The sequence below is a fragment of the Ananas comosus genome, linkage group 11 (genome assembly GCF_001540865.1).
Source record: "Ananas comosus cultivar F153 linkage group 11, ASM154086v1, whole genome shotgun sequence".
NCBI classification, from domain to species: domain Eukaryota; kingdom Viridiplantae; phylum Streptophyta; class Magnoliopsida; order Poales; family Bromeliaceae; genus Ananas; species Ananas comosus.
Window position 1 is genome coordinate 9003846 of NC_033631.1, and position 15391 is coordinate 9019236.

A 15391-nucleotide genomic window follows, 5' to 3' on the forward strand; every position below is an offset into this window, starting at 1 on the left:
TATATATACTATGTATAAAAACACGTATTTCAAATTTGGGTATGTCGACAGACCCATTTTTTAGCGGAAAAAATATTGATTCCTCATTCCTTACGTAAAATAAATAATGTAATTAAACAAACTTTTAATTTCTGTTTATCTCTAAAATAGAAAATAAAAATATACTTATCCAAATTTTTGCCAACCGAAAGATATCTACTGTGAATCTATATTTTAATTAAAAATTTATTTAATTTTTTTAACTCTAAAATAGAAAAAAAATTTATGCTTATCCAAATTTTTGCCAGAATATTTACTATAAATCTATATTTCAATACAAAATTTAAAATTAATTTAAAATTTAAAATTTAAAATTTTGGGACTATCTATATATTACAATGAAAATAATTTAAAAGATAGATTGATTGATAAATTTGTAAATCATATTTTTGAATTAATATGATGTACAAATTTATGATCAATTTGTAAAAAATGTCTCAAATAAGAACGAACGATTATGACAAATTTGTTAAAAAAAATATTTATACTTATTTATAACTTCAATTCTATGAACGGTTATGATCACTTAGTTAAAAATATTAAAACTAAAAATGAACTACTATGTTCAATATGTTAAAAAGTTGCATGTCTATCCATTTATTTTACATTAAAATTGAAATCTGAGTTTAAATCATGAATTAAATTTAATTTTTGATTTTTGATATCAAATTTATCTATCTATTTTGTATTAAAATTTAAATTTGATATTGTAGATATTTTTTAATAAAATGTAACATACAAATTTAGAAAATATTTTATTCTAAATTTTGAATAAATATGATTTATAAATGTTTATTGATTTAAAATAAATTTAAAAAATTATTACGTGCATTTACACGTACACTCAACTAGTAAATATATAATTTATGTATTCAAGTTGCTATCGAGCTGACTCTAGCTCGTATTCGACTCGTTTATTAAATGAGCTGAAAAATTAATCTCGTGTTCCGCTCGTTTATTGAACGAGTGATTCGATCTCGAGCTCATTTCGGACTAAACATAAGCTGACTCGCAAACAACGAACTGGATTGCTACCCCTAGTATAGAAAAATGGTTTAATTTATGAAGATAATGATAATTATTATAACAAAAGTACTAATAGAAAATTGACAATAAGCTTAAAGTTAAAAAATTATGGGCTAAATTACTTTAATTTCTAAATATAAACTCATATTTTAATTTTAAAAAGTTGAAAAATAAATTTAATCCGAGTAAATATCCATTCCGTCTGCATTCAGATTGAAAAAATAGGCCGGATTGAAAAAAATAGGTGATTGGGTGATTCCTATTCCACTCGGGAATCATAATTGAAATGGGACTCTCACGTGCTAAACACCCATAAACGGATTCGCCTTTTCCGATTCCGATTCCGATTTCATGATGAAAAAGAAGCAAACTAAACACTCCCTGTTTTTTTTTTTTCGAAACATAGTTAATTTGATATGAATTTACTTATTTTTACACAAAAAAAAAAAAAAATTGATCCTATAATATAACTACTAATTTTTACACGTTTATCCCAAACTACATAAACTCCAACAAATATCTAGTCGAAATGATCATAAAATGATAAAATATCTTATCTTATACAAAATATAAAAATATAAATGAATAAAAATATTAGTTATTATTAAACGGCTTAGAAACAAAATTAACTACGTATATCTAACTCTTAACTATAACTAATAACTTTTAAGCAGTTAACTGGGAAACAACCAATACAAAACATCTCTATCAAATATATCGTAGAGATAATCATAATAAAATATCTTGTACAAATATATACAAAAAAAGATTGGATTTTTTTTCTTTTTATTTCATTCATCTTTACAAGCTAAACATTATATAATTTATTTAAAATTTGTTTGAATATTATATCTATTAATTGTTAATCAATCAAATTTTATTTTACTAAAAGAATCAAAATCACTTATGGACTTGATAAAATTTGAAAATTACTCCGCTCACAGTCTGATTTCTCCTTACTAAGAGAGTGTCCAAATTTTTTTAAAATCAAAATCTAATTTATTAGATATGAGTTACACTATTTAAAAGGTATAATTAAACATGTTATAATGAAAAAATGTCTTAATATTAGTTATTATTAAACGGTTTAGAAACAAAATTAACTACGTATATATCTATGAACCCTTAACTATAGCTAATAACTTTTAAGCAGTTAATTGCAAAACAACCCATGCAAAACATCTCTATCAAATATATTGTAGAGATAATCATAAAAAACTATATTGTACAAATATATACAAAAAAAAGATTGGATTTTTTTTTTTTTATTCCATTCATCTTTACAAGTTAAATATTATATAATTTTGTTTTAACTAAATATTTGATTAACATGAAAGAAGTTTGGCCTTCGATAATATATTATTGTGTTTGAAGTATTGTGTTTGACAGATTAATTTTTTGAATATATCTATTAGTTGTTAATCAATCAAATTTTATTTTTACTAAAATAATCAAAATCACTTATGGACTTGATAAAATTTGAAAATTAATCTCCTCACAATCTGATTTCTCCTTACTAAGAGAGTGTCCAGATTTTTTTAAAATCAAAATTCAATTTATTAGATTAGATATGAGTTACACTATTTAGAAAGTATAATTAAGCATGTTATATATAATGAAAAATGTCTTTGACACTAACATACTTCCAATCAAATAATAATCCTTTCGCTATTAGCTCTTGATGACACAGTTTGGTATTTAGATAATAAATTTTCGAATTTTTACAATTTTTTCTAATAATTTTTTTAAAGTTAAATATAGCAACATCCCATGAGGAGTCAAAACGGGTCGGTCAAGGTTCGGGTAGGACTCCGACGGATCCCCGTTGGAGTTCGCACCATCCCAGCCCGTCTCTTTGAATTTCGCGCCGCTCCAAATTTGTATTTTTTTTGGTGCGCGGAATTTAGATAGATCTCTTCGTATAACAACTGAAATAATTTTTACGTAAAGGGACCTTAATCGAATATTATTTTATAAATAAATAAAATTCATGTAACAAACCTGAAACTGACCTTAAACAGATTATTATTCTATTATATATATATATATATATATATATATATATATATAGTAATCTTAAGTTATTTATTTTTGATGATGTTATGTTATTATTGTTTCTCCAGTTCTAATTGAACTTGGTGTATTACTCATGTGTGTATTTACGAAGTAGCGAGAGTACGTAGATGACAATGGAACGACACGGCGGCGGAGGAGGAGACGGAAATGGAGACGAAAAGTGCGAGGGATGCGATGAATTGGATTTGGAACTGTCTCTGGCGCCGCCGGAACTTCGCGAACGACCGGCTGAAGATCCACTGCCGCCGGTGCATGTATCGCAGGAACTTCGAGAACTTCTGCCGCCGCAGTCGGAGCAGTACCAGCAGCAGCAGCAGCAGCAGGAAAGTATTTCTCCTTCTCCAAGTCTTCTTCCGTTGGAGCAGCGGCAGCCGTCACTGTCGTCTAAAAAATCGGTGTTATTTCGCAAGCTGCAGCCTCTCCGTTCTTCTCGTATAAGCCATGTCTCCTTTTTGAATATTTGATTCTGTTTTTTTTTTTTTTTTTTTTTTTTTTTAAGTAGCAAGATCGGTTTATTCTACCGGAAAGTTCGTTCCGATGTTTTAGGTCTCCGTGCCGGTCCTGCCGCTACCTCGCAGCCTCGTCGCCGTGGTGCCGCACCACCAATTCTGTCCTCTACCGAGCCCGTCCTTCCAAATCGACAACCTCCCGGCTTTTCGCCTGTCATGCCCCGAGCCCGTAACAGAAGCACCACCACCAGGCACGTACACAGATCCGTCGAACAGACAGAATTTTTTCAGTCCACCAAATACGTCGCACCGGCCTCGCCGCCAGCCCCACCACCCATCACAGCAGGCCGTCCCGTGTTCGCGAGCCTTATGGAGTCGGTCGATCTGAACGTACAACCGACTCACCCTCCGGTCTCGTCGCCAGCCCCACCGCCCATCGGGGCAGGCCGCCCCCCATTCCCCTGGGCCGGCGACCGCCCCGCGACCGTCCGCCCCATCAACTGGCTCCGCGCGAACGGAATCACGCACGTCCACGGCGAGGTGCGCTGCGGCAGCTGCGGCGTCCAGAAGGTCGTCTCCTACGAACTAGAATCGAAGGTCGGCGACACCAGGGATTTCATGTACAGTCTTCGGCACTACCTGGACGACCACGTGCAGCCGGTCTGGAGTAAGGCGAAGCTGCTGCCGTGCGATTCGTGCGGGGGATCGGGGTGCGTGGGGCCGGTGATCCCCGCGCGGGACGAGGACATCAACTGGCTGTTCATGCTGCTCGGGCAGACGCTCGCCGCCCTCAGTCTGGCGCAGCTCAAGAACTTCTGCGGGAAGACACGCATCCACCGCACCGGGACCAAGAGCCGGCTGCTCTTCAACGCCTATGTGGAACTCTGCCGGCAGCTAATCCCTGATTGGAAGATTAATACCAATCAAAAAAAAATGATCAGTAATAATCTCCTGCATGACAGATCGTCCTTAGAGCAAGTGACAAAGAATTTGATGGTTGGTATCCGAGACCCAAATTCGAATCCTAGTTGATTTACATTTTCAGCTAAGTTTATTTCTAAATAAAATAAACGAAGCGGATAGCGTGCTACCTATTTCTAAAAAAAAAAAAAATCTACTGCATGCACGCATCTCACCTCTGGCTCCTCGTACGTACTTTATTTTATTTTGTTTTATTTTTCAAAGCCATGTAAATAATGTATAGGGTAAACTTCAAATACCATCTTTGTGGTTTCGTAGTTTCTCACTTTAGTATTCCGTTGTTTAAACTGTATCAAGTTAATACCTCGTGGTTTAATTTTTTTTTTCTTTTCGTCAAACTCCTCCATTAATATTTCATTAAATTATATACAAAAAACTTCAGATACCCTATCTAAATTTATCGAATATTTACTTTAGTATTTTTTTAATTTTAATTTTGTCTCTGATTTAACAAAAAAAATAATAAAATGGATAATAAAAAGAAAAAAATAAAATCAAGATACTAAATTGATATATTTTAAACCATAGGGTACTAAAATGAGAAAGTGCGAAACTATATTGATGGTATTTGAAGTTTTTTCTAATCTATAATATGTTGTGTTTGCTTTTCAGAAAGTATTGATTTGTAACGAAATAACTATACTTGTTGCATGTTTGGTTCTTACGAATTCTCAAGATTTAGTATTTTTATTTTTCAATTTTTTTAATCTGAAAAACAAAAAAAGTGACATATTTTTTTCAAAAAATAAATTTTCACTTGTTTAGGAGAGACCAAACATCCGGGATGTGATTTAGGGGCCATTTGGTTGGATATAGTTATAAATACAGTGTAGTTAAAATTACATGTAATTGAAAATACAGCAGTTGTAATTATATATAGTCTGTTCGATTTTGTGTAAATACAACTGTTGCAGTTATATTTCTTTTGTTTGGTAATTTAAAATTGATAACTGCATTTGTAAATCTTATCATCTCTTTAGATAGAGTGTTCACTATACATAAAATAATTATATAATTTTATTAATTATTTAAATTTACTATCTATAAATAAATAAGTGGATATATATAATATTTTTATATTTTTCAATAATTTTCAACTTATCAGTCGACACATTTAAAATTTTAATTTATTTAATTTTAATATGTAAATCAAACTTTAAAAAGTTAAACAATTCTCTCATTTTTGTAATCAAATTTAATAATTATAATTAATTAAAACTTATTCAGTTGACATACACAATCATATTCTATGAAAATTTAGAAAACAAAAATATTTTTTATATTTTGAATAAAATAAATTTTAAAAAATTTAAATTTTTTGCACAAAACTTGTGTCCCCTAAAAAATTTTATTAGTATGAGTTTATTTACAAATATTTTTATTTATCTATATATATATTATTTATTTATTATTGTTAATTTGTGGGTGATTCTATTCCTCACCAACTGCTGCAGTTGGAACTATATTTGGACATTGTGCAGTTGCAACCGCAGTAGTTGAACTACATTTAGACCTTGTGCAGTTGCAACCACAGCAGTTGAACTCAACTGCATTAAACCAAACACAGGAATTGAAATTGCATGCATTTGTAACTGCAGTGCAGTTGTAAATGTGTACAACCAAACAGCCCCTTATTGTGTTAGCATTTATAGTAGAGAAATCTAATCTAATCTAGTTCTGCATAGTGGTTTTTTTTTTTTTTGGTTAGTTGCATCATTGGTACCTCGTCTTTAGTGCATGCCTAAACATTTTTTGCTATTAATTTTTTATTTTTTGCAATTTGTTTCAGTTAGATTCCAACAATCATTTTCTTGACAAATTTGATGGAATAGGCCGCGACCATTTTCAATAAAGTTTTGCCAGCTTTTATAGCCTTCCATTAATCTCGGCATTGTCTTTTCCAACTTTCCAGTAACTTTGTAAAAAACGTGGAATGCTCAAAAAAAAAGACCGTAGAAACCCAAAAAAATCATAAGTTAGAAAAGGTTAGGGATCAAAGTGAAAAAAGGTAAGTATTATGAACTAATGGTGCAATCAATCCTTAATCAATCATGAAAGATTAAGGATCTATTTGCCAAAAAAAAAAAAAAAAAAAAGAGATTAGGATCTATTTGCTGAAAAAAGAAAGAAAGAAAGAAAAGAGCTACCAAAGTAAGAAAAATCAGGAACCAAAGTAAAAAAATCAGTTATGGTTAACGACCAATGGTTTGATTTTCTAACACAAATTAGCCATTGACAGCAAAAATATATAAAGATATCCTCTCTCTTCTTTTTTTTTTTTTTTTTGATAGAATACAGAAACATATTCCTATATGCTTTTTTTCAACTCCATTCTATCTAATAACGTTCGATCCACTTCAATACCAAACTAAGCCTAAGTATATAGTAATCGACTTATTGCAGTAGATGCAATGGGAAAATAATAAAGCCAAATTGAAACTATCGATCCCTCTGGGCACTAAGACCCATCAATGTATACCCGTTTGGATTGGGGACAAGGGTGGAATAACCCCTTATCCCCCTTTATACCCAAACACTCCTTTATAGTCAAACGCTATTTTTTTACTAGAGAATAATAGTTCTCGAATACCTAAAATAAGTTGGTATAACTATTTCCACCAACACCTCCATTTTTTATATATAAATCCAAATACTATTTTCTTTATCCTCAAGAACAATCCAATTTTCATCCAAACGCTATTTTTCTTATCCCTGTAATAGCTAGTTCTTGCTTATATCCGAACCAAACGGTGCCAGATCTATTCTTTTTCACTTTTTGGGCGGCGGCAATGTATAAGGGCCTATTCACAAAAGTAAAATATATTATGAAAGCACAGAACTCAATCTTCCTACAATTCCAGACAGAGCAAAGGTTATTGGATTTTAGACCTGATCACATCCATTTCCAACCAAATAAATCTGTGGTTTCTGATGTTGAATGATAATCAAAAATGAAAGTTTTAGCAACTAAAGAAGACAGGGCTGCAGAAACAATCTTAATGAAAAAATTGGCATAGTTTCTTCAAACAATTACACGCATCCAACACTACTTTTATTGAAACTCCTCTAAAAAGGCATAAACTAAATTGCTAACAATTTTTGGTACATAAAAACACAAAGTGGTTCATATTCTCTCTTTATCCATAGTGGCCTCTCTTTATCCATAGTGGCTTCTCACATATCTGAGTCTCACGTATCTCAGTCAATCTCTAGTCCATCTCTAAACAACCAAATAAATTCTCTATTTCATGTTGGTATTTCCATGCAACTTTATTTAAAAGATCAATGGAGTATCAATTGAAGCAATAAATTCCCAATATGTCTAGCAGCAAGTATATCACATAGTTCACAAGCAAAAATGTCCCAGCCAAACAACTGAAATTCTCAAAAATAGATGCAATAAATTTCCACGAAAATTCTGATACCAAAAAACATGCCAAGTGAAAAAGCACAAGCGAAAGCACTCAGTAGACATTACAACACAAGTACTTTGAGACAAGGGGTTTACTTTCATACTGTGCGCAAATACGCAAACGAGCCGAATGAGATGCAATCAGATTTAAATGAAGCAAAACACGAAGAGCTTAATGCACATTAAATTCATGTAAGAAAGAGGGTTAAAAAAAAGAAGGATAAAGATTGTCCTCCTTGGAAAATCTGTATTATCTAAAGATAGAGAAATGAAAGATCGAGGCATTTCACCCAACAAATAATGAATGTCTTCAGTATCAGTGACTTTTACCAGCTCTTCATAATGAAACTAAATTTAACTTCAACGTGTGGGGCCAGCATTTCCATGGTATATAGGCGGCTGTCAGAGGTTGCACCTTACTGAATGATTCGGTAAATTAAAATGATACAAGAAAATTGTGTTTACAAACAAAGATGATGAAATAGTAAATATATCGGTACCTGTCCGGAGCCCCCTGGAGCTTCTCAGTAGCAATTTTTGAGTTTTTCTGTTTGAAGAAAGCACTGTACAAGCTATGAAATACTTGGCTACGAAAAGCATTTCAGAGCAGAGGTATTACAAATGTTAGTTCTTCAAATTAAGTTTCTTACCTTGGTTACACAGTAGATAGTCTAATATGAAGGCATAAATCTCTTATGTTAATCAAGCGTCAGAATTTTAATTTAGATAAAAGAATTAAATCTCATTAGTGACGAGAAATGTTTTCAAACACTGAAAACAATAAGCGGTTTCAGATATTAAAGATCTTAGTCCAAGAGAGCTCATTTAAAAGAATTAAGAAGAATTTTCCATCACGCTTAGCTTTTTGTTCATGCATGTTTACGCTAAGCATAGATCAGATTCACAATGCAGCAATTACAGAAAAATATGAACCAAATAATTAGATTTGTCGCAGAAAGCTAGCTAGGCTTTCGTAGGATTTACCCTTATTACATTTTCTAGAGGTTTTACAAATTACAATGTAGAGAATTGATTTCCACCTTAATTACCACAAAACCAGTTGAATAACTACAAAGAAGGATGAGACCATTTGTTAGGGTGGAAAGAATTAACCAGAACAAGATAAGTGATGAATTGCTGGTGAAGTAGGTATAACAAGCATCAGAGAGAAACAGCTAATGTAGTTGAATAATTATCTAAATTACAAAATAAAACAAATTATCTAAGAAGAAAAACAACAACGTATATTTACATAATTGACCAATATTAACAACCTCTTTTACAATAATTCAATTTTCAATCAATTGATCTTATTGAAATCTTCAAGGCCAAATTTTCCTTTAAGATCAACTAAAAACATAGAGAACTTACCACACTCCCCCTCAATTGCTCGCATCAGAACATGGCCTGCTGATGAGCATCACAAACTGATCGCAGAACCTCAATAGAGGACATTTCTAGAGCAGGTTGCAGCCATCATAATCCTCCACACATAACTGAACTGCTAACTTACCCATGTTGAACACCTCTTTTACCTCGAATCAATCTTTTAGCAGTGATCTTGAAGAAAGCTTCAAATCCTCGAATTCTTCTTAATTCTTTAAGAAGAAATCGAAATATTGACAACTTACTACCACTGCATTGCTTGCATCAGAACTCAGCCTGCCGATGAGCGAAGCAAGCGATCGTAGAATCTCACCAAAGGACATTTACTGAGCAGGTTGTGGCCATCATAAGCCTCCATATAAATTGGATATGGATTTTCCTATATCCACCACCTCTTTTACCTCAAATCAATAGTTGAGAAATCAATCTTAGTGAAAGCTTCAAATCGCCAAATTTTCCTACATGAGTTCTTTACACTTGCACCGAATTACTTGCATCAAAACAGGGCCGTCCGATGAGTGAAACAAACCGATCATAAAATTTCAGTAGAGGACATTTATCGAGCAGGTTGTGGCCATCATAGGCCTCCTTAAGAAACACGGTACTCCTCGCCCCCTTATTTGTAATGTAGAATATTCCATGATTCTTAACCAAGCAAAGCAACAACTTACAGGGCAATTTATACTCATTGTGGAAAGCATCAAGCTTATCCGAAGTCAACCTCTTCTCCATAGTCAAGCTAAGGAGCTCGTGAAGCACCGCCACCGCACGTTTCCGGGCTTGCGGAGTCGCAGGCTCGAACTGCCTCGCGTTCAGATACGGAGAGGGAAATGCCATTTTCTGCCACTTGAGAACTTCTTCAATGTACTTCTTGTTCGGCCGGAACCCGGCAGGAAACTTCAATTTGAATGCGAAGGGGCCGAGAAAGTTACCATCTTTAGAAAAACTCTTCTTGGCATCAACTGGAATGGTCTCAAGATCCAATTTTTCCTCGCGGGTGGTGATTGCTAGAGAAGAATCCCAGCTCTCGAGGCACAGGTATTCAACTCCTCGGATATTTTGAACCGAGAAGAATTGGGGATATCCAGGGATTAAGCAGGTTTTGAAGGTCGGAGGTAACCCTAACTCGGGTGCGATGAGCTCGATCTTCTCCAGGGGGATTCGGCAATCCATGGACATCATCAGAAGCTTGCGGAGGTTCCTCACCAAGATTGGCTCCATCAGAGCCCTAGCTAGGGCCTCCTCGTCGGAGATCCTCGCGGCTTTCTCAGTGAGGCGCACGGCGATGGGTCCGCCTCCGCCGCCGCCGCCGGAGACCTTGAAGACGGAGGGGTGGCGCTGGATGAGGGAGAGAAAGGTCCACTTCTGGACGAAGCCCACCTCCTTCTCGAGGTCGCGGAGGAGGAGGGGGCGGGACATGGAGGAGGCGGAGGAGGAGAGGATGAGGGATCGGAGGCGGAGGAGGAGGTAGGGTTTCTTCTGGAGGTCGACAGCGTGGTCCAGCTCCCGCTCGCGGTGGTACACCTTCTTCTTGGGGCGGCGCCCGCCACCTCCTCCGCCGCCGCGGGGCCTCGCCGGAGAGGAGGAAGGGGAGGTGGAGGAGATGGACATGGATGGGAGGAAGGGGAGGAGGTAGGGTTTCGGTGTTGCTCCTCTCGTAGCGAGCATTGTGTTTATAGAGAGAGGTGGAGGGAGAAGAAGAAGAAGAAGAAGAAGGAGGATATTCGTAAATAACGTGAGGGGTTGAGGTTGCTTCTACGGTGTACAAGGTGCCTTCGTACCGCCGCGGTGGGGTTTTGGTGCACCGAGCAGGGCGAAAGTGTTGCGTGGTCCTGGTTCACCACGTCATCCGTAGACCGTCCAATAATTTGTGCCTTATAAAAGACGGAGAGTCGACCAAATTCGATCCGGCCCGGTCCGGTCCAAGTAGGTCGCAAAATTGAAACCCAATAAAATTTAGATCAACTCTTTTTTTTCCTTTTCTTTTTTTTTTTTTCATTTTTTTAAGCTGATTCAGTGCAATTTTAGTTTTTGAAAAATTAACATATACATCTACTTATCTACTTATAAATATAAATCTTACACCTTTTGAATCCTAGGATTCACAAAACCCCATTTGAATTTTAGTTAAAAAAAATTAATATAACAAATAAGGAATGAGAGAGTCGTAAGATTTACACCTAAGCCTAGTTAGGAGTTTTTAGCTACAACAATAGATGATTATAGAATTTTTGATAAATAAAAGTTTATTACTTTTATTTAGCGAAAAAGCAGAAAAAAAAAAAATCTAACCCTCTTCTCATATCGTCGCTATTTTTTTAAATTTTTTTTTAAAAAATACTAATTTTATATAATTTGATGTGTTAAAAAATACAATCTTTTTGTTGTTATAGATGGTAGGCTTACAATGCGTTCGGTCAAGTAATAAATAATAATTTATTTAAAAATAATTTAAAAGAAAAAAAAATATTTTTAAGTTTTTATTTTTTATCGCCAAGTAAATACTCTAGATGAAAAGATTGCAAGTAAATCATTGTCCATTCCTGCACTTCAAATACAAAAATCTATTTCAAAAAAAAAAAAAAAAACAAACATAATACCGAACAGGATCAAAAGCTTTTTCTGTAAATTCTTTTTTTTTCTATTATTAAAAAAAAGTACGACTTGAATCTCTTCGTATGCTTACCAACTGCACTAAACAATAATATTAATTTGATACTTTTTTATTTTATTACATAAAAAAAATTATTATTTTAGACCTAGCTTCGTAATGTATTTTCGAAAGCATAGTGCATCAACTGGGGTCGATCGCTATGGCAATTTTACAATATAAAAAAAAAATTAAAAGCACTTTTAAAATTCACAAATTTTAGAAAATATAAAAACGAGTGTTGACCATCACACGTGTGTGGGATGCGGTCACGCGGGAAATGACCAACCACCACCGTCCAGAAATAGGCTCTCTCCTCCCCCTCCCTGCCTCTATACACTTCATTAATTATAATTTAAATAATTATTATTATTACATTTTTTTTCCAATTTTTTCCTTAATTTTTTTTTAATGTTATTGGGTGATTCAAATAAAGGGGAAACAAAAGTAAAAAGAAAAAAAGAAAGAAAATGAATGGAATTGGAATGGAGGGTGGGTGATCGGAGAAGGACGAAACACACAGCACCCAAATGCTTCATTATCTCGATCACCTCGTTCTTCTCCGAGACACCCTTCTTATTAATTAATTGATTAATTGATCTTCATAAAAGGGCAAAATTATCATTATTCGATCCGCAACATGTGGAAGAAGGCGAGATACGCAGAACAATCCAGAAACATCGAGACAAGAACGATGCAGAGAGATGAGTAAAACAAACAATCCGACTTAATTTCGATTTCTGGATATATCCAGCTTGTAAGTTTTCGCTGCTCTATAATTTTAGCATATGTTATTTTTTCCAAAATTGTTTGTAGATTGTGCATTTCGTTTTTTTATTATGTATGAATGTTGGATTTGTGGGTGTTGGTGAAATATTGGTGGTTCATTAATTAATCTCTTCTTTTTTTTTTCTGAATAGTTTGCACATTTTCTTGGATTTACCATTTTGTTTGATTTTTCAAAATCTGATTAAGCTGCGATTTTTTAAATTTTTAGCGTCGATATTACAATGCCTTCATCAAAATCCCCTCCACCACCACCACCTCCACCGCCACCTCCGCCGCCGCCGCCGCCTCCACCGCCGGAATCCTCTGGCGATGGCTCTTCTTTTTCTCCGCCGCCGCCGCCTCCGCGGCCGCAGGGGGCGAAGTCGGGCCAGCGATCGGCCGCCATCGCGCCCATCGCCGTCGGGGTCGGGGCCGGGGCCGGGGCCGGGTTGCTCCTCGTGCTCATGGTGGCTGCGTGCGTGTGCACGTCGAGGAGGAAGAGCAAAAAGCCCCACAACCCCATGAAGTATTATGCGGACGCCGATCCCTCTAGTTTTAAAGGTGCGTCGCGAAATTTAAAGCAAGGGTGTAATAAACTTAAGCAAGTTTTTTATGTGTTGAAGTTTTAATCATTTGGTTTACGTTTGAGCATTCAACTTTAGCTGTCAGGTCAGGTAAAAGTGCATTATCAGTCACGTAACTAAAATTGCAAAATTTCATAGCTGTAAAATATTAAATATTTTGGTCAGAAAAATAATGTGACAGTTGATTCAGCAACGATTATATTACAGGAAGTAGCTATTATAGTAGCGGACCACGGGGACAATGGCCGCACAATGGACAACAAAACCCTCCGCCGCCGCCACCGGGGATGGTTTCGGGAGCTATGAGTAGCGGGAATGTGAGCTCGGCTTACTCGGGCCCGCTCGCGCCTCCGCTGCCACCGCCGTCGCCGGCGCTCGCCTTGGGATTCAACAAGAGCACCTCCTTCGCCTACGAGGAGCTGGCGGCGGCGACGAATGGCTTCGCGCAGGCCGACCTGCTGGGGCAGGGCGGGTTCGGGTACGTGCACAAGGGAGTGCTGCCCAACGGGAAGGAGATCGCGGTGAAGCAGCTGAAGGCCGGCAGCAGGCAAGGGGAGAGGGAGTTCCGCGCGGAGGTCGACATTATCGGCCGCGTCCACCACCGCCACCTCGTGTCCCTCGTCGGCTACTGTGTTGCCGCCGAGCAAAGGTTGCTCGTCTATGAGTTCGTTCCCAACAAGACTCTCGAGCACCACCTCCACGGTCAGAGCCCTCGCTTCCTCGTGCATACACATCTAACCTAATAAGATATTCGTGCATTCAAATAAGACCTTAATTTCGCGTCAGATCTGCGTCGAAAATCATGAATAGCAATATCTCTACTTAATGGAATGTTCTTGAATCTCGAAGAGTATTTGATTGATGTGTAAAGATTATTGAATCTGTTNAATGTTCTTGAATCTCCAAGAGCATTTGATTGATGTGCAAAATCCCAGTAATGGATTGGCCTACAAGGCTCAAAATTGCATTAGGATCAGCAAAGGGCATCTCTTATTTACATGAAGATTGTGAGTAACTCTTACCTATAACTTTTTTTCCTTCTTTTATTTCTCAAACTCTTCGTTGCTCATCAATCATATCTGACTCTAAATTTGCGACACGAAACACGAAGGTCACCCTCGCATTATTCACCGCGACATAAAATCTGCCAATATTCTTCTCGATTAATTTCAAGTTCAAAGCTATGGTTAGGGCTCTCAAACTCGTATCCTCTTTCTCGCCCTTTTGTTTTGATCATTATAGTGATCATATGATGTTCTTATGCTAATTTGAGGTATGATGCTAGCTAATTTATCATCTTATGTGTCGATTCGTTTAGGTTGCGGACTTTGGATTAGCCAAGCTATCGTTCGACAACCACACGCATGTTTCGACCCACGTCATGGGAACTTTCGGGTATCCTTTCTTGAGCGGCTAACCCTGTATTTACAATCTCATGAATTCGATATATTCTCATATTCATTCCGAAAAAAAAAAAAGGTACTTGGCACCTGAATATGCTTCCAGTGGCAAGCTAACCGAGAAATCCGACGTCTTCTACGGTGTGATGCTCCTTGAACTAATAATGGGGCGAAGACCCGTCGACAGCAATCACACGTTCATGGAGGATAGTTTGGTAGATTGGGTAAGCAAAAACCAGTCACTTGTCTTCAATACTTAGCTGAATATCTCATTTCTCTAGTTTTGGTTTTACTAGTTGATGCTTTCGACAGGCGAGGCCCGTGCTATCGCTAGCATTGGCCGACGGAAACTATGATAAGTTGGCCGACCCGCGACTGGACGGAAACTACGACCTGATGGAGATGGCGCGCATGGTGGCGGCGTACGCCACTCCGCCCGGAGGTGCCCCAGAATGAGTCAGGCTCATATATATGTTTAAGAATGCATTTTTCAGTTTTAATGAAGAGCACTTTTGGAATACATATTTTCTTGAGTTAATTTTTTTGTTCTTTCTCATTTTTATGATTGTTTGCCCAACAGTTGTCATGTTAATTTGTTGATTATGATACAGAAGTAAATC

General features: G+C 36.3%; 1 protein-coding gene and 1 pseudogene across 1 annotated transcript; one reads left to right on the plus strand and one right to left on the minus strand.

Moving 5' to 3' along the window:
- On the minus strand, nt 9165–11106 carry LOC109717007 (protein ROOT PRIMORDIUM DEFECTIVE 1-like). The gene has a single exon (XM_020242648.1). The coding sequence runs from the start codon at nt 11035–11037 to the stop codon at nt 9841–9843; it is 1197 nt and encodes a 398-aa protein (XP_020098237.1). The 5' UTR covers nt 11038–11106; the 3' UTR covers nt 9165–9840.
- On the plus strand, nt 12453–15250 carry LOC109717137 (annotated as a pseudogene).